The 22,958-nt window shown below is 39.6% G+C and overlaps 1 protein-coding gene across 3 annotated transcripts in view; it reads left to right on the forward strand.

Moving 5' to 3' along the window:
• Nucleotides 1–388: 388 nt before the first annotated feature.
• The window catches only part of Hnrnpm (heterogeneous nuclear ribonucleoprotein M), a 37,644-nt gene continuing 15,074 nt past the window's right edge, over nt 389–22,958 (forward strand). Inside the window, exons 1-10 of one of the 3 annotated variants that reach the window (XM_028785528.1) lie at nt 390–576; nt 6,988–7,154; nt 14,557–14,609; nt 15,531–15,538; nt 15,627–15,720; nt 18,143–18,181; nt 18,299–18,334; nt 19,184–19,337; nt 20,030–20,079; nt 21,367–21,427. In XM_028785528.1, the coding sequence (XP_028641361.1) occupies nt 464–576; nt 6,988–7,154; nt 14,557–14,609; nt 15,531–15,538; nt 15,627–15,720; nt 18,143–18,181; nt 18,299–18,334; nt 19,184–19,337; nt 20,030–20,079; nt 21,367–21,427 (775 nt within the window). In that variant the 5' untranslated portion in view covers nt 390–463. Of the gene's footprint in view, nt 577–6,987; nt 7,155–14,556; nt 14,610–15,530; nt 15,539–15,626; nt 15,721–18,142; nt 18,335–19,183; nt 19,338–20,029; nt 20,080–21,366; nt 21,428–22,958 lie in introns of all 3 variants that reach the window. The other 2 variants (XM_028785527.1, XM_028785529.1) reach the window with 2 other exon arrangements.

Here is a 22,958-nt window from a genome sequence, read left to right on the forward strand (position 1 = left end):
AAACCCCAGACAAACTCAAAGTACATGATACACATATATGAAGTTTAAAAAAAAAATAGCCAGGCATGGTGCATTCCTGCACTTGGTAGGTAGGGAGAGGCTGGAGGGCTACATATTGAGACCCTGGCTCAAAGAAAAAAGTTAATGAGTAAAACAAAACAGGGAAAAATATGAAGTAAGCTAGAATGAATAGGTCAGTATGTGCGCTCATACTATAAGTTCGTAAGAGCGATATATATCTCTCCCCGTCCCACGACCCAACTGTCTCCGCCGGCATCGCGAGGCGAGGCCTGCCACTCGAGGAGGCGTGGCCTGATGTTCAGGGGGCGTGACCCGAGACGAGCAGGAAGCGGGAGCCGGTCGCGGCACACGCAGGCGTTACTGGTCGTTCGGGGGTCACGTGAGCGCGCAGGCGCAGCTCGACAGAGCCCGCTCCCTCACACAAAGCCCAGACGCAGAGAAAATGGCGGCAGGGGTCGAAGCGGCGGCTGAAGTGGCGGCGACAGAGCCCAAAATGGAGGAAGAGAGCGGCGCGCCCTGCGTGCCGAGCGGCAACGGAGCTCCGGGTCCGAAGGGGTGAGTATTCTAATAGCAATTTATCCTCCTCTAACTCCAGCCTGGTTACTTCGCAGCTCCGTTAGGTCTGTTGGCCGCTTTCTCTTCTCTCACGGCGGTGCGGCGTCTGCGCAGGCCTTTTCCCTGCCGAGAGTTGGGGGCGGCCGAGGCTGTGACGACGACGGAGCCTGGAGAGCCTCACGGATCGCCCCCTGCCGACCGCGCTTGCCTCCGCTGCCTCAGCTTCCTGGCTGGCTGCGCGCGTCGTCGAGGCCTCAGGCCTATGGCCTGGTATTATTCTCGGAGCAGTGATGGCGCGCGAGCTGCAGGAGCCCAAGGCCCGCTGCACTTCTCACTGGGGTCTCGAGGATTGAGCCATTAAGACTGTGTGATTTCAACCCCTAACATACAACCCATGGATGTGGAAGTATTCTGTCTCAATTTATCAGATCTGAGAAGTTAGGGGCGGGAGGCGTGCGCGTGCGGGGTGTCACGTGTACGGTCAGCAAACGGCGGCGCGACCAGGAAGGTGTCAACACGGCCCTCGTTGCAGGGTTCCTAGACCCCAGTGTTCCCCTCATCCTGCAAGAAGTGATTCTTCCATCAGAATGGTCCCGGAGCCGGGCTCTTGGACTGTAGTTCTTCCTTCTCTTTATATCCCTACTTCTTAAAGTGCTCAGTTGGTATCAATGGGGAGAAATGATCCCTGCTTGCTCAGTGTTCACCCTTAGCAACAGACATAAAGTGTGCGGGTGGAGGCACCAATTCGGGCTTTCAAGATTTCAGAAATTAGAATAGTCAGATGTCATCATCCCTTTTTTGGAATCCTGCTTGGAGGTCTGTTTAGGGACCTTGGTTTGTTTTTATAAGTGTCCTAGCGCAGCCTGATGAGTCCTGGCCTTGTGGGAGAAGTTGGAAGCTGCAGGATCCAAAAGGCAAAGTGTGGCCAGGATATATAGAGTGAGTTCAGTCTAGGTTGTCATTCGGTCAATGGGAAATTGACCTAGACCCTGATTCTCAAAAAGAGGGATGAAAACATAGCAATGGCCTGAAACTCCAGAGTCCCTAGATTTGATTCCTAGTATCAGACCACGGGCAGTCTTTCTGAGTCCCAAAACATCCCAAAACAGTTTTTCTTCAAGGAGGAAAATATAAGATTCTGCTCCTGTGGAACTCTCCTCATACTGATATACACTATATCACCTTGAGGAGGTCTGGAGAAATATTTTGGTTCTAAAATCAGCAACTCATGTCTCTGAATTTTTATTTTCCATCAAACTTATAAGATGGGAAGTTTTAGGATCCTGGGAGTTGAGAGTATTTAAACACTTGTTAATAAAGCATTTACCAAGTAATGGCTATTTTGTTACTGGAGGAAATTTCAGATCTTTTATCTTAGGGAGAAGTAAACTCCCTAACTGGTTAACTGGTTTGTGTTATTCAACACTTAGAGGCTGAGTTCCAGAGCTGATTTTGGCTACATAACAAGTTCAAGATTTGCCTAAGCTACATAAGTACTTGTCTATTGTGTATGAGTGTGTGAAATTATAGCCCATTAATAGAGTATTTACCAAGGATGCACAAGGTCCTGGGGTCCACCCCACAGGACTGAAAGGAGAAAGAGGCCTCTCTTTATTACCAGTACTTTACCATGGAAAGTCTCAGCTTAGGAGTGTGCTCATTTTTACTTTCCCTTCCATCCTCTTGGGAACCCAGGGTCTTGAGGATGCTAGACAAGCACTCTTACCTCTGGGCTACACTTAAGCACCTTTAGTCACCCTCATGTTCATTTTTTTCAGCCTTTGTCTTAGAGATGCCTTGTAGGATCAGATTCCCTCCTCCGGTCTTTTGTTTTTGAGTTAGATGCCTGGACAAACTATAGAGTCTACAGTGTAGACCATGATGGCCTTGAATTCAGAACAATGCCCCTGTTTCTGTCACTGCCACCCAGTTGCTGGAATTACAAGTGTGCACTACCACATCTGGTTCACCTTCTAAAAGCTTTAAGAAAGTTATATCCCGCGCCGGCGCACACCCTTAATCCCAGCACTTGGGAGGCAGAGGCAGGCAGATTTCTGAGTTCAAGGCCAGCCTGGTCTACAGAGTGAGTTCCAGGACAGCCAGGGCTACACAGAGAAACCCTGGCTCAAAAAAAACAAAAACCAAAACAAAAAGAAAGAAAAAGAAAAGAAAGTTATTTTCTGTCCAGGCAGTGGTAATGTGTGCCTTTAATTCCAGCACTTGGGAGGCAGAGGCAGGTGGATATCTGAGTTCAAGGCCACCTTGGCTTACAGAGCTCAGGACAACCAGGACTACACAATGAAACCCTGTTTCGGGGGGCAAAAGATTTCCTGTATGTAGAATGTAATGCTGCTAGAGCCTTTCTATATGAAAGATTGCATTTTTAATAGAGCACAGTCCTGTGGTACAGTTTTTTAAATTTCCACTGTCTATATCTTGTGACTGAGTCATTTGACAGACAGTATGAACTTAGGAAGTTTCAGAGATGAATATCCTTTGTTGGAAAGACCCTGAGTAGTCTGAGACTGGCTTAATGGAGAATACCTGAGAAAGTGGCAGCATTTACTTTTGTAGTGTGAGTGAAAAGCAATTGTTATTTTTTGCATTACAAAATTCTTGAAACAAATTTCTTTTAAAGCACAGAGGAGCGCTTTTTTCTTTCCACCTTTTGACTAGGAATTGAACCCAGGTTTTAGTGCTTGTTAGGTATGTATATACATTACCTACTGAACCTTTTCACCAGCTTGTTTTTGTTTTCATTAAAAATAATTATGTGAATGCATGTTTTGTCTGTTTATGTGTCTCTGCACAACATGCATGCAGTTGCCCATGGAGGCCAGGAGAGGGTATTGGATCTCCTGGAACTAGAATTTTGGGCAATTATTAGCTGTCATGTGGGTACTAGAACTTGAACCCAGTCCCTCTGGAAGAACAGCCAATATTCTTAACCACTGAGCCAATCTCTCTAGCCCATTTATTTAGTTTTTGATAATAGAGATCAACTGATGACCTCCTGTATGCTAGACAAGCACTCTACCATTGAGCTACAGTCAAATGGAAACCTTTTTATTTTTAAGTGTTATGTGTATGCACACAGGTGAGTGCATACACTGTGCATACACAGTGCTTGGAGGCAGGAAGAGGGTGTCAAATCACCTGGAGCTGGAGTTACAGGAAGTTGGGAGCTATGGGTGCTCTTAATCACTGACCCATCTCTACTGCCCCATTGTTTGGGGATTTCAGACAGCATTTCACTCTGTAGGTCAGGCTGGCCTTGAATCCTGCTGCTTCCGTCTCCTGAGTGCTATGAATATATATGTGTACCATCATGCTCTGCTCTGTTTGCTGTACTTTTTTAAAAAAGTGATTGTATACTTGGTGAAAAGTACTTTTGAGGCACATTAGATTGTTAGCTCAAGATTAGAAGTGGAAGCTCTGTATTTTGAGTGTATGCTGTCAGAGCTTTGCTGTTACTTTGTCCTTTGGTGTGTGGTGTTTTTTTTTAGACTACGGAAACAGATACCATCCTGTAAAGATAAGCTTGCTTTTTCCTTTTTTTTCTCTCTCCAAGGGTTTCCCAAATGGACTCTCATATTACTCTGCTTTGCAATATTAGTTAAAACTGAACTGCCCCTTTAGTAGTTTGTAGTGAGTTCAGTGCTTAGGTTTCTTCTGTGATGGACAATGGTTGGAATGTTTTAAAACCTCCCAAGTGAATACAATACAAAAAGGCTAGAAGCAAATAGGTCTCCCTTTTTACACCTCTCAGAATTATTATTGGTATGCTGTGTGCTAATTCTTTTAAAGACTTAGTAGTAGCCTCCACTTACAAATGAGAGTATTATTCAGTACTGGTTCCTACATGTTTTGCTCTTAACATATACCAACTTGCTTTTTGTGTTAGTATTTTTTTTGTAGTCATAGTAGTAGAAATAGAGACAGTTTGCTAATTTATATTTGTTGTGGCAGGGTCTCGTTGTAGATCATGTTTGCTCTGAACTCAGGCCCACCTTCATCACCCTTCCAGTGCTGGAGTTAAAGGTGTTCTCTACCATGCCTGGCAGATGTTGTGTATTAACAAAGAAAAATATTGTTACACCTTTATTTTGGGGTGTTTTTTTATTTTGAAGGGAGAGAGTTAAGACAGGGTTTTTCTATGTAGCCCTGGCTGTCCTGGAATTCACAGAGAGCCACTACAATCCTGCTGTTTTTGTTTTCGTTTGTTTTTAAGGACAGATATTATGTATCTTTGATTATTCTGAAATGCCACAGTAGATTGGTCTCTTAATTTACTATATTTTCCTTGCTCCTTATTCCTGAATTCTGAGAGTATGGGTATGTACTACCATTCTACTTGACTAATTCTCGTTGATTCGCTCAGCAAGCCTGTGTGCTACTATGGATACAGGCTATGTTGGTTTGCTAGTAAAGAGTCACTGTAAAAGGACCCGATTATGTGTTTTGATAAGGGGAGAATCTGTACCTAGAATAGTGTTCCATTAAGCTCCAGCTCCGGATTTAAAGGACTTCTGTTTAAAAAAAAAAAAATCACTTTATATAAGAGATCGTTTTCAAGAGGGAAGATATATTTTTGTCTTAGAAGATGTGATCAGAATTTCAGGGTATTGAATTTTTCTATATATTGAGAAATTCCAGAAATAGTATGAGTAGGAATTATGGATCCTTGGCTAAAGTTTAAGGTTACATTGGGCTGAATGAGACTTTGGCTGAATGAGACTTTGTCTTTAAGGGGGAAAAAAAGGACAAAGATTTGTCAAGAATATGGATTGCAAATAAACACATACAAAAACAAAACCCCAGAACTGTAAGGTATAGGGAAAGAAAATGAAACCAATATATTGTACTCTGGAACTTCCGCTCTGGACCAACTTGGCCTCCAACTCAGATTTGCCTGCTTCTGTTAGGATTAAAAGTGTAAGTCACCACCGCCCAGCTGAATTTTAAATTTCTTGAATACTGCTTTTATTTCTCACAAAACAGCAAAAAGACACAACAGATACAGATAATCATGTATTGTCATTTTAAAATTTGCTTCAAGTACTTTATCAATCTAATTTTGAATGCTTTTCAGATTTGGAGTATTTATGATAAAGATGCCTACAAAAGGCCAGTGAGATGACTCAGACACAGTGATGAAAGGTGCAGGACAAACATGGTGGAAGTAGAAAACTGACTCCCAACAGTTGTCTCCTCACTACCACATGCATTCCAAACAGCATGAATACTCAGGCACATACACACACACAAACTATTTATTTATAACTCAGCACTCAAGAGGCAGAGTTCAAATCCAACCTGGTTACAGAACCAGTTCCAGGCCATACAAGGCTGTAATAGTGAGACCTTGTCTAAAAAAACTTTCTATGAGAGTACATTTTGTTTTATTTTCTTAAAAGGAGAACTTTCAGAATTACATGTTAAGGGTCTGGAGAAATGACTAGTGGTTAAGAGGACCTGAGTTTAATCAAATGTGGTAGCTCAGATCTGTCAGTAATTCCAGTTCCAGACAGATTTGACACCCTCTTCTGCCCTCCTTGGACACCAGACAAGCATGTAGTACAAAAAATATTATGCATAGAATAAAGTAAATAACTTTTTTTAAAAAAAATTGCATATAAGGATTTGGGAAGAAAATATTCAGTAGTCTTGTGACAAATGAAAAAATTAGCGTTGGGAATGTTATGATGAACTTTGTGGGGTACTACCTGTTATGTAATCTGCATTTGAGTATGTTTGAGAAAAGTCTCTTTGAGAATTATATTTAAATACTTTTCTATCCATAGTTCTCTGGTGGATGCTGACAAGTGGATTGATGGATAATTTACCAACTTAAGTTAATGTGTTGTCTGCCAAGATGCATTGAGAGATGCTTTGGCAGACAGTGTTGTTTGGTAAATTTAGGTGATGAATCCCCCCCCCCACCGTCCCTTCTTCTGTGTTAGTCAGCATAAAGAACCATACCTAAGCCTAGGGACAGCACTCTTGAGCATGGGTTGATGATAGGTAGGTAGTTTTGTTAGTAGTAGTAGTTAGGGGTTAGGAATACTGGTATGTGCCACTATACTATGCCCATTTCAGGAGTGGGTTAGATTTTAGTTTTTTGTTTGTTTGTTTTGTTTGTTTTTCGAGACAGGGTTTCTCTGTATATCTCTGGCTGTCCTGGAACTCACTCTGTAGACCAGGCTGGCCTCGAACTAAAAAATCTGGGTTAGATTTTAGGGAATACATAATTGCAGATATCTGCTCTGTGGAGACTTTTCATTTGCAGTGTTCCAAATCAAAACAAGCATTGACCATGTCATGTATAACTGTGTGGGATTATAAATCTGGTACAACAGGTAGTGTCTTTTCCTTGTATTAACCGAGAAACTTTTTTTCTCTTGATTTCAGTGAAGAACGACCTACTCAGAATGAGAAGAGGAAGGAGAAAAACATTAAAAGAGGAGGCAATCGCTTTGAGCCATATGTGAACCCAACTAAAAGATACAGAGCCTTCATTACAAATATACCTTTTGATGTGAAATGGCAGTCACTTAAAGACCTGGTTAAAGAAAAAGGTAATGGTACTGGTGGTGAAGTAGGGTAAGAAGGTCAATGTGTCTCTTCTCTGTGGCTATCTTCTGGTTTTTTTTGTCAGTGGAAGCTGCTCTAGGAAGAGCATGTGTTCTGTTCAGGTTTAACGCTATCCCTCAATCCCTCCATCCATTTTATGTGATCATGCCCATGTGTTAAATAGGGTGATTTATATGGTCCCTTGACCTACAAGTGATTTTACTGGCTTAATATGGTTATTGGGACATCAGTCAGTGAGGGGAATTTTTATGATAAAGAAATGTATCAAATTCTTCACATTATTTGTTGTTTTGGTGTGCGTGTGTGTGCGTGTGCGTGTGTGTATTTAATTTTTTAAGTTTTTTAAAAGTCTGGTTTGGAGATAGTTTTAAATTTTGTGGGTATCCTCCTGGAATCAAAATTTAGTGTGTGCTGCTCAGATTCCAAACTCTGCAACAGGATTTTCTGTTTGAACTGTGAACTCTCCTTTGAAATCAGAGATTGGCAATGGGAGATCTCAGGTCATCTGTGCATGTGTGCCTTAAAGGGTGTATGGTGTCTCAGCCCAGGCATCCAAATTCTGGGCTAAGACAGGGCAAATGACCAAGTGTCTCTGCACGCTGGAGCTTTGCCTGCTCCTGCACTGTTTGCTTTTGTCCTCCTTTCCTTCATGATTCTTATCCCTGTTGGTGACTCTTGGGACTGAAGAGATTGCTGGGTCCTGGTTTAGATAAGGTAGGGTGCCTTGAGCAGCTCCTTCTCCAAGGGAACCTAGGATCAAATCACCCTTAATGGAGTTTCTTTGAAGGACTGGAAGGAATTGGTTTTCTGGAGCATTCATAATGAAGAGAAGTTTGAGCTTGATTTGTTGAATGGTTTATTCTTAGTGACAAGGATACCACTTGGATGGCCCTTTTGGTGTGTGTACTGGTGGCCCAGCATTGAGTTTTGAAACTGAGTGGCCACTGCCATCATTATTCCATCACTTACTTGACAGTAACATGCAAGAAGCACTAGGCACTGTGGACCTTAAGTCACATGTGCTGCTCCCATGTGAGATTTGTTTCTTGCCTTGATTAGACAAATCATTCCTGCCAATTCTCCTAGAGCAAGAGTGAAGTTTCTTTTGTCTGAAGAGTGTCATGTGGCATCCCCAGTGTTCTTGGTTCTATGGGACTGCTGCTTTAATACAAGCTTAGAATTTCTGTACAGTACAGTTGGATCTCATTCGAATTAGTTTTTGGAATATACCTCAAATTTGTGTTCTTTTGTGATTTGGTTGAACCACTGAATTGTTATCTCCATTGATAATAAGGTATAGTAGTTCCAAGAACCAGGAATGTGGTTTTGGAAATGCAATTGTTAGAGTTTTGTAAGAGATTGCAGGCCAAACTACTTTTTCATTTTTAGGAGTGTGTGAACCAGTTTTGGGACATGATGGATAAAGTAGGTGACATTTTTACTGCTTTACCATTCAGTAACTAAGTTTTGGAAGCCATAAAGTAGCAGCCATGATGTTTCTGGATGTAGAAGCAGTTCACCTCAATTTATATTTTGTCCTGTATTAAGTGTGGAGCCAGCCTGGTGATTTATTCAGATCCTTCCAAACTGGTTCTCATATTCCCCTGGCATACTGCCATGGATGTGGGCGCTTCTCCCTCTCAGTGTACTTTTGGTGGTGTAACTCAGAATTACAGGTGTGCAGTAAATCTTGTTTTTATTGAACATTAAAATGTTCTTGTTTAGAGCTCCCCAGTACAATCTAATTATTCTGCTGTATAAAAAATTAGTAGTGTTAGCTTGGGAATAAAATGATTCATGAGAAAAAGGTTAATTTTTCTATAGTAGTGTTCAGAGTCAGTGAAGTTTAAAAAGACATTTATATAATGTATGGCTTAAAATGTCCTTGTTTGATTTTTTTTTTTAAAACATGTTTGTTTTTCCTGTCTCGAATTTTTCCCTCCTTCCCTCCTTCCCCCTTCCCTATCCCTGTCCCCTCCCTCTAAGACAGGGTTTCATGTTTTGTAGCTGGATGTTCTGGATCCTGCTGAGTATACCTCCAGATTAAAGGCATAATGTGTTGTCAGAAAGCCCTAAGTTTTTGAAAAACTTAGGTGGCAGATAGAAGTACTTAAATCCTAAAAGGAATTGTTTCATAGTAACCACAACTAAACAGATCACAGAGATTAGACTGATGCGATCACAGCAGTTTTCCCAATCTGCAGTCTACCCTGATAAAACTATATCCTCCTGGAATAAGAGCTAGGATTAGTTAGTTGTCTTTACCTCCAGTCTCTACCATTGCAACAGTATCTTTAGTTGCAGCCTCTCAGAACAAGACAGGAAGGGCAACAGTGCTGGTAATAAGTGTCTCATGTTCTCTTTCCTGACTTCTGGTCTTCCCTTTCTTTGATATCAAGTGTATATTTTGTCTTTAATTTTAGCACTTTATCAGCATTTTAGGATAGTCTGTTAATGATCTGGTAAAAACCTGGTCACTTTCCCATTGCTGTTGATGGTGAAATCAGAGTATTATTACCCGCCAGGCGGTGGTGACGCACACCTTTAATCCCAGCACTTGGGAGGCAGAGGCAGGTGGATTTCTGAGTTCGAGGCCAGCCTGGTCTACAAGATAGCCCGGGCTATATAGAGAAACCCTGTCTTGAAAAAACAAAACAAAACAAAAAGAGTATTATTACCCATTTCTAAGACGAGATCTATGGAAAGCATTGATTTCCTCTGAGCCATGTTGCTGTTTTGTTCAACTCCTGTCAGCTGTCAGTCAAGGTTCTAGATTAAGATACTGTTTGTGGACCTTACTGTTTGCTTGAATACCTGATCCCAGAGGAACAAAGTGAAGGTGGGTTTGTTTTTTTTTAATTGTTTATTTATTTTTTTACACTCCAGATTTTATTCCACCCCCCTAAAGGTTTTTATTGTTTATTTTTATTTTTAATTTTTTTTGGGGGACAGGGTCTCATCTCAGGTTTGTTTCAGACTCTTGATCCCTCCTGCCTTAGTCTATCTAGGGTGACAGATGACTTTCACAACTTAAGCATCCTTTTTAGTGGAGGCAATGGTTGTGGTGCTAGAGAGTTCCTGGATTGAAGAAAAAAATGGGAACCACTTTTACATGAATTTAAATTAGAGGTTCCAGAACTATGTTTGAAAGTAACTTTCATTATCCACAACTACTCAGATAAATTACAATAGAATATGGGATACGGTCTTAAAAGTGTTTGGCTGTAGAGCTTGGGTGCCAAAAGTGAAGATTTCTTGTTTTTTTTTGTTTGTTTGTTTTTTGTTTTTTTGTTGTTGTTGTTTTGTTTTGAGACAGGGTTTCTCTGTATAGCCCTGGCTGTCCTGAAACTCACTCTGTAGACCAGGCTGGCCTCAAACTCAGAAATCTGCCTGTCTCTGCCTCCCAAGTGCTGGGATTAAAGGTATGCGCCACCACTGCCTGAGGAAGATTTCTTTTAAACAAAATTTGTGTGTGGGGGGGGAGTTGTTCTGGTTTTGTTTCTGTTTTTGTTTTGTTTTTTAGCATCTTTATGTGTTACATTAGTTAGAGACCTTAAAATTCTCAGAATGAAGAAAGTTGGGTTCTGGGCTTCTTATTTCTTGGTCTACCTAGGGAGTTAGCAGTGAGGAGGTGGGGCAGCTGCCACTCAGGCAGGACTTAGCTGCACTGGTGAGTAAACACTATGCCCAGTTTGAGGAAGAAAGAAAAGTCAGTGATACAGTTTACTCTCAAATCCTAGTTGAGCAGTTTAGTTTTGATTTGTATAAACAAAGATTTCTTTAAGCCTTTAATCCTTCCATTCTTATTTAATGACCATCACTTTGAGTAAATTTCAGATTGCTGCTGACAGAAAACTGAGGCCCAGAGGGCAGGTGTAGTCAGTAGAAAATCTCCTTTTCTTTGCAAAATTTGCAGTGTGGGTTGAATGAGACAAAGCTGCTTTAAATTTAAATGAAGTTCCTGCCCAGTATATTCTTCATATTTTTCTGTTGCAAATTGATCTGTTATTTTACAAGGCCTGCTATACAAAAAAGCACTCAGATGTTTTAAGTTTTAAGGTGAGCCCCAGCAGTACAGCCTGTGAAGCTTTCTTCATTGGTCTTTGCTATAGGTAGTAGAACGTTTTCTTGTGCTCTATAAGCCTGCATTTGGCTTAGTCAGTTTCTTTCTGATCTGTCCATTAGTCAGCTCATTGTTGTGTAGAATAGTTTGCCATATTTGAAGTTGTCTTTTTTCTTTTTTTTTTTTTTCCTTTCTTTTTCTTTTGAGACAGGGCTTCACTATGTTAGATCAGAGAGGCCTTGGGATCCTCCTCCCTCCAAGGGGCTCCCAACTGAAGTTGTCTTTATGGAGAAACTTTCTGCACTGGGCCTTTAATCTATGCAATTTTCCCTTAGATTGGCTGAGTATTGACCACTATGATACAAAAAAGTATGTTCAACAATGTGTCCTGCTTTCTTTCATGTACATATTCCCCCCCCCCCACCCTTTTTTAAAAAAAGGATTCAGGTATGGTAGTATACCCCTGTAATCTCCAGCACTTGAGAGGTGACCGCAGGATTGGGCATTTAGAGGCAAGTCTGAGCTACATGAGACTTTGTCTTAAAAACACGGACTGGTTCTGTAGGTAAAAGTGTTTGCTGTACATGCATAAAGACTTTAGCGTGAATTCCCCACAACAGTACAATAATCTTACTGGTCCTACAAGGAAATTGTGGCAGAATCCTTAGATGCTCATAAACCAGCTACACTGGTGTATGCAGAGGCAGAAATGAGAGTGCCTTAATCAGTGTGGGGGGCAAGGACCTAAGGTTGTCCTCTGACCTTCACAGTGATGCCATGGAACACACACCCCATCTCACACAAGTGTGTACTGTATATACAAACACAAAGACTCCAAAAAAGATGAAAGAAAGATCCTAGGTTCAATCCCTAACACACAAGCACACATCTCCATTCTCTTCAGAAAAGCTTTAGTTTCTTTATTCTTTTATTTCTTTTTCAGTCTCTTACTTAGAGACTTTGACATTTAAAGGTACAGTAGACTTGTCTTAGAAGTCTAAAGTCTACTCTTGGGAGTCTGTGGATTCTATCCAGGTTGTTGATCAAGGAGCTGTAGCATGTGTCATTAACTTGTGTGGCTACTGTTGTCGCTTAACTTACCTTCTAACTATGTACTAATGCAAAAAAAGAAATAGTCTTTCTAAAGCTTTCATGTTTATCTTCCTCTATAGATAGGAATTACAGTTGACAGATTATCCCTAAGAGTAACCAGATGAAGTCTTTCAGGGTATCTAGATTGGAATGTTCCAAACTCGTGAGGAGCGTGATTATGTTGATTGTACCTCAGTATAGAAATACTTATTTCTGAGCCACAGAAAATATTTCTAACAGGGATATCATTTTTAAATCAAATTTTTAGTGCACAGAATTGAAGTTGGATGTGTGTCATTACTAGAATGTCAAGTGGGAAAAGCTGTAATTTTCTTAACTTGGTATTTTGTTAAATGGTTATGACTGTGGAAAATGTTTGTTTTGGACTTTGTTGTTTTCTAGTTGCAATAACCTTTTTGGGTAAAGTGTCTTTGGACACAAGCTAGAAATTTCAAATGCAACAGTCCTTGGATTCTGACAAACTTAAAAGTTGTCTTGAGGTTGATATAGTGATTCTTTTATTTAAGGTCATTGGGCAGTAGTCACAGCTGGTAGGAAATAAACTTGGAATGTCTTCACTGGTTTGACACTAGGCATTCTCTCATCAGTGGAGATAAGAGCTGTTGGTCATTGAATGGCTGCTGCTGTTGAAATAAATGGCTTTAGAAGTGGTCATGGAGTTTTGGAACTGTTAACTTTTGAAAGGGTAACAAAAAGCCAACCTTTACAACTGTTACTTGGCTATGATCAGTTTTTTTTTTGTTTGTTTGTTTGCCTACATTTGTACTCAAAAGTCAAATGTAATGGCCTCTCCCATTTCCTTACCCCCTTTGCACTGATTGTCCTTGTTTTGTGCAAAGTACCAGTTTTATAACATTTCAGGAAAGGACGAGAAGGTTGAGGCTATAAAGTTTAAACTTTGAACACTTGGTCTTCAACCACTGTGCAACTCCATTAATAAATACACCCTTGTGTTTGTGAAATAATTAGATTTTGTCTTTCATTTGAATCTTTCTGTATTTGAAAAATTCTAATTCTAATGTCCTTTGAACAAAGGAGTTGTAAGTAGGGAGGACCAATCAAGGCCATTAATGGGTCATGTTTACCTGGGCACTGCTAAGCCTAAGTGAGTTGAAAACTTTAATCATCCTAAGGAAAGAGTGGTTGATTCCTAAGAAATTCTCCGTCTCTCTTTTTTAAACTTTGGAAATTGGATTTAGATGTTGTTTTCTATAAGTTAATGCTTTGAGCTATCTTCAAGTTCAGCAGCCATTTTGGTGGTTGTCTAGATGGATTCTAACATCTGGTTCTGGTGGTCATGAATTGGCAATCCAAACCTTTAGGAGAATCTGCAATACACAGAGAAACCCTGTCTCGAAAAAAAACAAAAAAACAAAACAAAAAAGAATCTGCAGACATTTTTAAAATCTGCTATTTTTTTCATTGCATATAGCTTAGACTCATTGTACTATTTAACTGTCTTGTTGCCAACTGAACCTTAAACTTGAATTTTTACCCTCTTACAAGGATTTTTAAAAATGGAAAGAATACAGCCTGATAATATTCTGATTTCACAGTTGTATAGTCAATATTCTTCTTCCAGACCATGGTGTCTTGGACTGTATACAGAATCTAGCTATAGAATTTGAGGAGCCCAGTACAAAATGAGAGGCTGCTTGTTAACATTAGAAAGTTGAGGCTAAAAACCTGAATTGTTACACAGTTTGTACACACAAAACTGGCCCTGAAGTTGTATCTGTATGCCTTTTGGTTTATGTATAGGCACATTCTTGTATTTGTGGCATGTGAGCTCAGTTCAGTGGCATTGTGATGTGTGTGCTGTTTATCTTGACTTTACCAATAAGAGTATACCTGCAAAAACATCTTTTCTTCCTTCCCTCAAAAGTGAATCTTGCAGAATTCTTTCCTGTAGATTTGGATTGCCTCTAGTCATGAGTGAGCATTACAGACAGGGAAATTGATAATGGAAATCTGTGGAAGTAGTGTGCTTGTGGTGGGAGGAAAATCAAGGACATATTGTTAATGAGTTCTCACCTATTTTACTGCACACCTGTAATGCCTAGTTTGGTGGTTTAGAGAATATGGAGTGTTTCTGGGCTTTCTTATAAGGCAGAGGCTCCATACAAGGTTGCTGATGATTGTTCTAAATTCCCATTGTTTTCTTGGCTTTTCTCCCTTGGTTTATGTGTCGTCTGGAAACTGATTTGTAGTTGGTGAGGTAACATACGTGGAGCTCTTAATGGACGCTGAAGGAAAGTCAAGGGTAAGTGTCTGAGAGAATTTCTTCTGTGGATTTACTACATGACAAATGTAACTGTATGGTGGCGTGGACTCGAATGAAATCAGGAAGGCAGTGAGTGCTCATGTTACTGTAGCCATGTTTGATTTTGCCAACATTCCAGTAGGGTGGGAGGGGGCTTGCAATCAGGAGTCCCGCTTTTCCAAATGGCTGGCCAAAGAGCTTTCTGGTATTCTGTTTGGATGCCCAATTTGGATAACTGGGGACCAATAGCAGCATTGTCTCTTTGTTTAACAGGAATTGGCTGTGTGTGAATTATGCATGGAATTTTAGTGGTGGTATAATTAAAGTAAAAGTGTGTTCTTGTCTAGAAAATGTTATTCTTGGTTGTTTGCTGATTTGAAAGTTGTGTGAACCAAAGATTCTGAAAAGTAGCCTTCGTGCCAGTAAATTGTAAACCACACATTACAAACCTGAATATTCAAAATTGGCCTAGTTTAATGAGAACATAAACTATTTTTCTGTCGTGTAATAGAATGGCTTAGAATAATCAAAAGGATGAGTTTAGTTTATGGAAAGGATGGATTTATTTAGTAGGAGTATGGTAAAGATTGATTGAGTACAGAGGGAAGCAGATCAAAAGTTTGTGTGATTTCTTGGAGAACCTGATTTAGGTCTGCTCATTATAACTTAGTAGCTTTAGTGCAGTGGTGGTAATGTGTAGGAAAAGGAGATTAAGGAGCCCAGCTTTTTACAAGGAAGGCTAGGTCGTGCACTTCTGTCAGCTTCCCCTTAGAAGGATTAATTTTAAAAATCTTGACTTTTATTACATACATCATATCTTTAATTTGTTTGTAACCATCATTGATATTTACTGTTTCTGTTTTTTGTTTTTTCTTTTTCCCCTTTGCTCATCTGACTGGTGGTCTGTGGCTTCTTTCAAAGGGATGCGCGTAAGTATTACTTATACTTACTAGCATTTGAATTTTCCAAGTTGTAGAACTGGTTTTCATTTGTTTTTTGACTTTTTTTTTTTAATAGTGTTGTTGAATTCAAGATGGAGGAGAGCATGAAAAAAGCTGCTGAAGTTCTAAACAAGCATAGTCTGAGTGGAAGGCCACTGAAAGTCAAAGAAGTGAGCTCTTTTTGTTTCCCTCTTCCCTGAACCCAAGGCCTTGTATCTACTAGTATACTACTGAATTATATCCCCAACTCAAAAAGTAAGGTGTAACTGTTTGATTAGGATAGGAATGGTCTTCGACTGCAATGTACTGAGTAGACAGTGTACTAAGTAGACAGTGTACTGAGTAGACAAACCTATTGTCTTTGGTTTATTTGATTCTTTGTTCTTTTAAGACCAGCCCTGTAGTCAAGACTGGCCTTGAACTCATGATTTTTCTGTCTTTGTCTCTTAATCAATGTGCATTTAGTCTGTTTTAATAGAAGGTAGTGACTTTGTAATGGCAGATCTTGAACCTAAGCTGACCACTCTTAATCCTTGCTGTCTCAAAAATACAAAACCTGAGCCTCTACTTGTGTTCAAAAGTCTGAACACTATTCTTGGCCCATCTGTTTTTTTGTTTTTGTTTTTGTTTTTGTTTGTTTTGTTTTGGAGACAGAATCTTGCTAGTGGTTTTAGCCTCCTAGGTGTTATGATTGTAATGATGTGTCACAGTAAACTTGCCTCTTTATTTTTGTGTATGTGGTATGTACCTATGTGTACATACGTGTATACAGGTGATCATGCTAGTAGTGAATGTTTTTCTTCCTCAATCACTCCACCTTAGATTTTGAGATAGGTGCTCTCACTGAACCTGGGCTCACTGTTGAAGACTGGCAGGCCAGAGAACTCCAGGGATCTTTCTGTTTTCCCATTCCTTTCAGTACTGTGATTACAAGCGTGCCTCACAACCTCAGCTTTTACATGGGTGGCTGAGGATCTGAACTCGGGTATTAATGCTTGTTTATTTACCCCCTGAGCCATCTTCCTATCCCTCTTTGAATTTTATAAAATGAATGTATTCATCTTTATTAACTCCATGCCATGGGTTTCTTGTTTGTTTGTTTGTTTCTTTGTTTTGTTTTTGTGGTGGTGATGGCAAAGATTGAACCTAGGGCTTTGTGCCTGAGCTTGCCACTATACTTTTTTTTCTATAGAAGGATGTTTTATTAACTGCCAAATATTATTTGCCTCCTTGACTGCATGTGTATATGGAGAGCAGTGTTAAGATGTCTGAGATCAGTTCTTTGCTGTATATCCCAGGCTAATTTATAACTCTAGATCCCCCTGCCTTACATGCCTGTGTCGATTAAAGGCAGGTGTCACCCTTCTAGATCTTTTCCTTTTGGAAGGAACACAACATATTTGGGACTTAGAGGAAAGCATGGTCAGGTATAAGTCAATTCATGTTAATGGTAAATTGAAGAGGCAGGCTTCAGGAATTGGGTGGCACTGGAAAGATGGCTCAATGGTTGGGAATGCTTGTTGCTTTTCTAGAGAGGATCTGCATTTGATTTCCAGCACTCAAGTGGGAAATACACAGGTCACAATGACCTGTGTAACTCCAGCTCCAAGGCATGTCCACATACATTTGCTATATACCCCATCCCATATGGACATGTAGACACAAATAAGAATAAGATAGATAAATAATCATGCCAGCATCAGATTTCCATAATCCTGTTCAGGTGCTGATACATTGACTGTACTTGAGTGCCAGCACTGGTACTCTTGAGAGCTTTGGGTAATCTAGGATTATAGAATGGTGATTTCAGACTTTGTGAAAAATCTTTGATGAGTTTTACAGAAATTACACTAATTAGTAAGAGTCAACTATTCCATGCCCATGAAGATCTTGTTTCAGTCTGGAATTTTTAACTCAGGTCAGCCAATCCATTTATCCCTTACTGTTCATTTTAGTTAAAATTGAAGATTGTTTTAAGATTTTTTGTTTTCTGAACTGTAGAACTCTTCTGATTGCTGTGGTTTATTTCATCTTGTCAATAATTTGAGAAATACCTTTCAGGGTGTCTGTTGGTCTTTGCAGATTTTTGTTTGCTTATTTTTCTTTGGTGTTGGAAATGGGAGTGGCTGATGCATACTGTCCCATTTGATAAGATCTGTCACTGCTAAGTTGTATCCTAAGACAGACTTACCGAGTACACAGCAAGGGTGTCAGAGTGGATGGTAATAGAGTCCCACCTGAATGAAGCTTTCTACTTATTTTGAGACAAGGTTTCACTTAGCTTTATAGGCTGACTTTCAAAAGTTCAAGCAGGTCTTGAACTGCTTTAGTAATCCTGAGAACTAACGTTACAGACCTTTACCACCACTTTTTTACCATGCTTTACTGAGAGACATTTTCTTTTCTTTTTTTAATTTGTTTAATGATTGGTGCTGTGGATTGCACTTAGGAATACTAGGCAGAAACTCTATCAGTGAGCTGCACCTCAGCAGAAGACAGCCTCTGTAGTGGTGAAGGTGGTAGCAGTTCCACTAGTTTCTGCAAGCCTACGTCTGACCTACGTCTAGCTGTAACGCTTTGTGCTTCTTTCAGGATCCTGATGGTGAACATGCAAGGAGAGCAATGCAAAAGGTGATGGCTACGACTGGTGGGATGGGTATGGGACCCGGTGGCCCAGGAATGATTAATATCCCACCCAGTATCCTAAATAATCCTAACATCCCAAATGAGATTATCCATGCATTACAGGCTGGAAGACTTGGAAGCACAGTATTTGTAGCAAATGTAAGTAAATGGGAACATTCTCTAAAATAGAAAAATAGGGAGGGGTGGGAATAATGTGAGAATAGTGTGCATGTCATTTAATTTTAAATTAAATCAAAACAAATTAGGAAAATGTACAAAACACTTTAGATTGATTGTATCACTGTTATACAAGTAATTTAGGTTTATGGTAGATAGCTTGTTTTTATTTTAAAGTAGGCCTTCTAGTTTGTTTTCTTGTAACCACTGCATTTGTGGTTTCAGGATTGATCTCGGCCCTATTGGGTCTTAAACATCTGAGGTTTTCAGATGTTTACAAAGACAGTAGCTGAGTATGCATCCTTATTGGGGTTTATTTAGGTATAGGAAAGAATGAACAGTCAGTTGATATATTCACATTTTTTTTGTATCTAGAGTAAGTGGTGATATTTTTATTCTCTGCAAGGACAAATACTTTTAGAACAAAGTGGGTTCAGAAGTGTCGAAAAGACATAAAAGGGGGAGTGACTTTTGAGTTTTTCAAGACAGTTTCTCAGTGGTATAGCCTTGGTTGGCCTTGAACTCAAGAGATCTGCCTACCTTTGCCTTCTGAGTGTTGAAATTAAAGGCAGGTGCCACCACCATCCTGCTTTTTAAGTATGAGGGGGAAAGTTTGTTAAATTTGAGGAGACTTAAGCTGTTCCATTTAAGAAGAGAGGCAATAAATAGCAGAGTTAAGGCCAGGTTCTGCAATCCTGTTTGAAAAATTCCACTTAAGTTAATTTTCTTGTAAAGTCAGTCAGAGCCAAAGTCAAGTCTTAATATAGTAAAAGTGTGTCTTTTTCCCCAAAGAAGTTTACCTTGAGGTTTTTATCTTCTTCTTTCACCTAGCTGGATTATAAAGTTGGCTGGAAGAAACTGAAGGAAGTATTTAGTATGGCTGGTGTGGTGGTCCGAGCAGACATTCTGGAAGATAAAGATGGGAAAAGTCGTGGAATAGGCACTGTGACTTTTGAACAGTCCATTGAAGCTGTGCAAGCTATATGTATCCTTTTGTGAGAGTTCAGCTCATGGTACACAGTGCCCACAGCACTGTTAGGCATTAGTATACCTAAGTGTGTTATAATAACAAGGTAGAAGTGACTATTTTCTCTGTGACTAGAGTGAATAAATTACTATGGAATCAACATTTTCTGGAGTGGAGTACAGATGGATAAAAGGTGTGGTTGTATCATAGACATATACTATGAATGGTCTTTTCTAGTGTTTTCTTTTCAGAAGAGTTTAGGAAATAAATTATTTATAAGAACTGGGGCTTTTATTTGTTTATAATATCTTTATGGACTGAACACTTTGTTGTAGAGTAGACATTGTTTGAAGAGCTCCCTCTCCTTGCCATAGGCTTGCCCTTGGGTTACATCTTTTTTAATTACAGTGGAATATGTTACACATGGCTACAACAATTAAACTCAGTAGTCTATTACGGATTGCTTTACCCAGAAAACATATTTCAGAAACAGTAGGACTCTTGTCCTGTTGAACACATAGAAAACTGCTTTAATTAATTACCAGAAACATTTTGTAGTGTAAAGTAATTACTAAAACTTCGTACCTAAAGAGTTGAAATTGCTTATGAACTCACAGAGAGGTACTGGTAGCTATGGGGTTGTTACCTTTTTAACATTTTACATGGTGTGGTTTAGCAGTTGTTAGAAATAGCCTTAATTGTAATACCAGCTATGTTTAATGGCCAGTTGCTGTTTGATAGACCGATGCATGTCAAGATGGTAAGTTACTAGGATCACTTTCTTTGTAATATGTTCAAATAAGTCAGGAAAAATGTAGAATTACTAAAACTATATCTAGCCCTTAAACTAAACCTGTTGTTTAGTAGGCTGCAGAGTGATGAGCACTTTTGCTCATGGAAGTTTTTTCTGTAGATTCCTGTCTGGTTAACTATTATTGTTAACCCCTATGTTCAGGAAGTCCATTGAGTATCCTGCTTGAGCAAATAATCAACTAAAAAGAATCCTTAGCATGGAGCTCCAGTTTTCAAAGTATAACATACAGTGTTTGGTTAGTATTATGTTTGTAGTGAACAAATATTTGATTCAGACAGCTTTTAAAGGTCTATTGGAGTTCAGTCTTAATAGATAATAACCCTGCTATAGTGTTGCCAAAATAATTTATAGAAACAGTACTGGAAGATATTGAGGCCAGTCTGACTAGGATTCGGATTCAGGAATAAAATAAAAGAAGCTTTAAATTTTGTTATTTGAAGACGTTTAAGTCTTTGAATAGCTAATAGATTCATAAAACTCAAAAAAAAAAAAAGCATGAAAAGAGGGGCTAGAGAGTTGGCTCAGCAGTTAAGAGCATTAACTGTTGTTCCAGAATACCCCTGTTCAATTCCTAGTACCCACATGACAGTTCACCACTGTCTGTAACACCAGCTCCAATAATAGTTCACCACTTTCACACAGATACAGGTGAGTAAAATACCAATGTACATAAGAGAAACATAAGTGATAGTGTGAGCCTCACTAGTACTTACTACTCAGGTCCTGCCCTACCCACCCAGTAATACAAATGTGTTTTTATCCTTCCTGTTGGCACAGAAGATAAAAACATGCTCCTGTATGCCTCTTTATGTTTGATACAGTTATTCTGCTGTGCCATGGCTATGTCATAGTTTATATTTAACTGTTTTTTTGTTTGTTTAGTTTAAATTTTTGCTTTTTCCCTGGTGCTAGAGACTGGATACAGGGCCTTGTACATGATAGGCAGGCATTTTATCTCTGGGCTACATCTCAAAACCTGTCTTTGTTATTATGGTTTGTTTGTCTTTTGTGACAGTTTTGTGTAATGTAAGCTCACCTAGAACTTGCTGTGTATCCCAAAGCTGGCCTTGAATTCTTGATCCTTTTGCTTAAGTCTCTCAAGTATTATGATTACAGGTGTGCAGCACACAATACCTAGCTTATCTGGTTCTTTGTTGTGATAATTGTTTCCCATCTTTTGCTTTCGGTGCTCCTGTAGAGATTAAGCTCTGTTTTCTTTTTCTTTTTTTCCAGGATGAGAGAGCTTTACCAAAGGGAGATTTTTTTCCTCCTGAACGCCCACAGCAACTTCCCCGTGAGTATATGAGTTATACTAGATAGAAACTGTTACAGTGAAATTTATTCTTACAGTTGTGGAAAGGATAACTTGGGGATTCTCTTGATTTGTTTGTCCTGTCACCACCCTACCCTACACAAGTTGTACTATATAGCTTTGACTAGACTGGAACTCAGAGATCTGCTTACCTCTACTTCTTAAGTGCTGGGATCAATGATTTACACTGCCATGCATGTCTTGATTAGTTGTTTTCTGTAGATTTTTTAGTATAAGAAATGAGTAAAGAAAAAAAAAAGAAAAGAAAAAAAAAGAAATTTACAACTTAAGAGTTTCGATAGTGGCACTGGCTCACAGGGTAAAGGCATTTGATGCAAAACCTGATAACTTGAGTTTAACCCCCGACACTCACATGTTCGAGGAAGAGAATAATTCCTATAAGTTGTCCTCTGACCTCCACTCATGTACCAAGGAATATACATACTTTTCTGTGTGTGGTGGTCTGAGTGATAATGGCCCTTATTGGGTCATTTATTTGAAAGTTTGGTTTCTAGTTGATGATGGTACTATTTTGAAGGATTAGGTGTGGCCTTGCTGGAGATAAGAAGTCACTGGGGCGGGCTTCAAGGTTTCATAGGCCCACAATATCCCCAGTTAACTCTCTGCTTCATCTTTGTAGAGATGTTAGCTTTTAATTACTTTTCTAGCACAATATCTGCCTTTCTGTTGCCATGCTCCCTGCCATGATGATCAGGGAGTCTTAACTCTTGGAACCATGAGTCCCATGTAAAACTTTTTTTTAACGAGTTGCTGTGGTCCTAGTATCTTAACACAACATTAGGAAAGTAACACATTGTGTTTCTCTGTTGCAGACACTTTTTTTTTTTAAGAAGTACTCTTGGATTACACCGTGACAAGGCAGGCTGCCCAGATATAGAGGGCAGAATTGTGCAGTTTAAAAGTGTCTTGGAGTAGGTGGGTGGTTAAACAAATTGCAAATGGAATAAATGACAAGTTGAGCTGGATTTTGCCGTATAGTCTATCAGTATCCGTTTCAGGTATATTCTAAGGGCTAAAACTGTATGTCCATGTGAAGAAATGACACTTAGAGCAGCATGACTTAGTAGTCAGAAAGTCAAATCAGACTTGGTACACACTTGTTATCACAGGACTCAGCGTCTGAAGCAGGCCAATCCAAAGCCGGCCTGAGTACACAGGAAGATGTTGTTACAAAAGGGAGGATGTTGGAAATGATCCATTAGTTTATGTATAGATAACTAAAATCTGGCAAAAATCAGTTGATCAGTCAAAAAAAGGAGGGGAGGGAATGGAGGCACAATTCAGTATAGAAAAACCTTGTTTCCAGCTGTGGGCAGTGCCCAGAACAGGTGGATCTAAAAGGTAGCAAGTTGTTTTGTGGTTGCTGAGGAGTGACTGCTACTGAGGATGAAGTTTTAAGAGTGAACAAAAAGTTAATGACATTGTGATAATTGCTAGCCTGAAAGAGCCTGTGGCTTTAAGAATAGATCAGAAATGCAGACAGAGAGATTGG

Source organism: Grammomys surdaster, unplaced genomic scaffold (assembly GCF_004785775.1).
Source record: "Grammomys surdaster isolate TR1022 unplaced genomic scaffold, NIH_TR_1.0 125271, whole genome shotgun sequence".
Lineage (NCBI taxonomy): Eukaryota > Metazoa > Chordata > Mammalia > Rodentia > Muridae > Grammomys > Grammomys surdaster.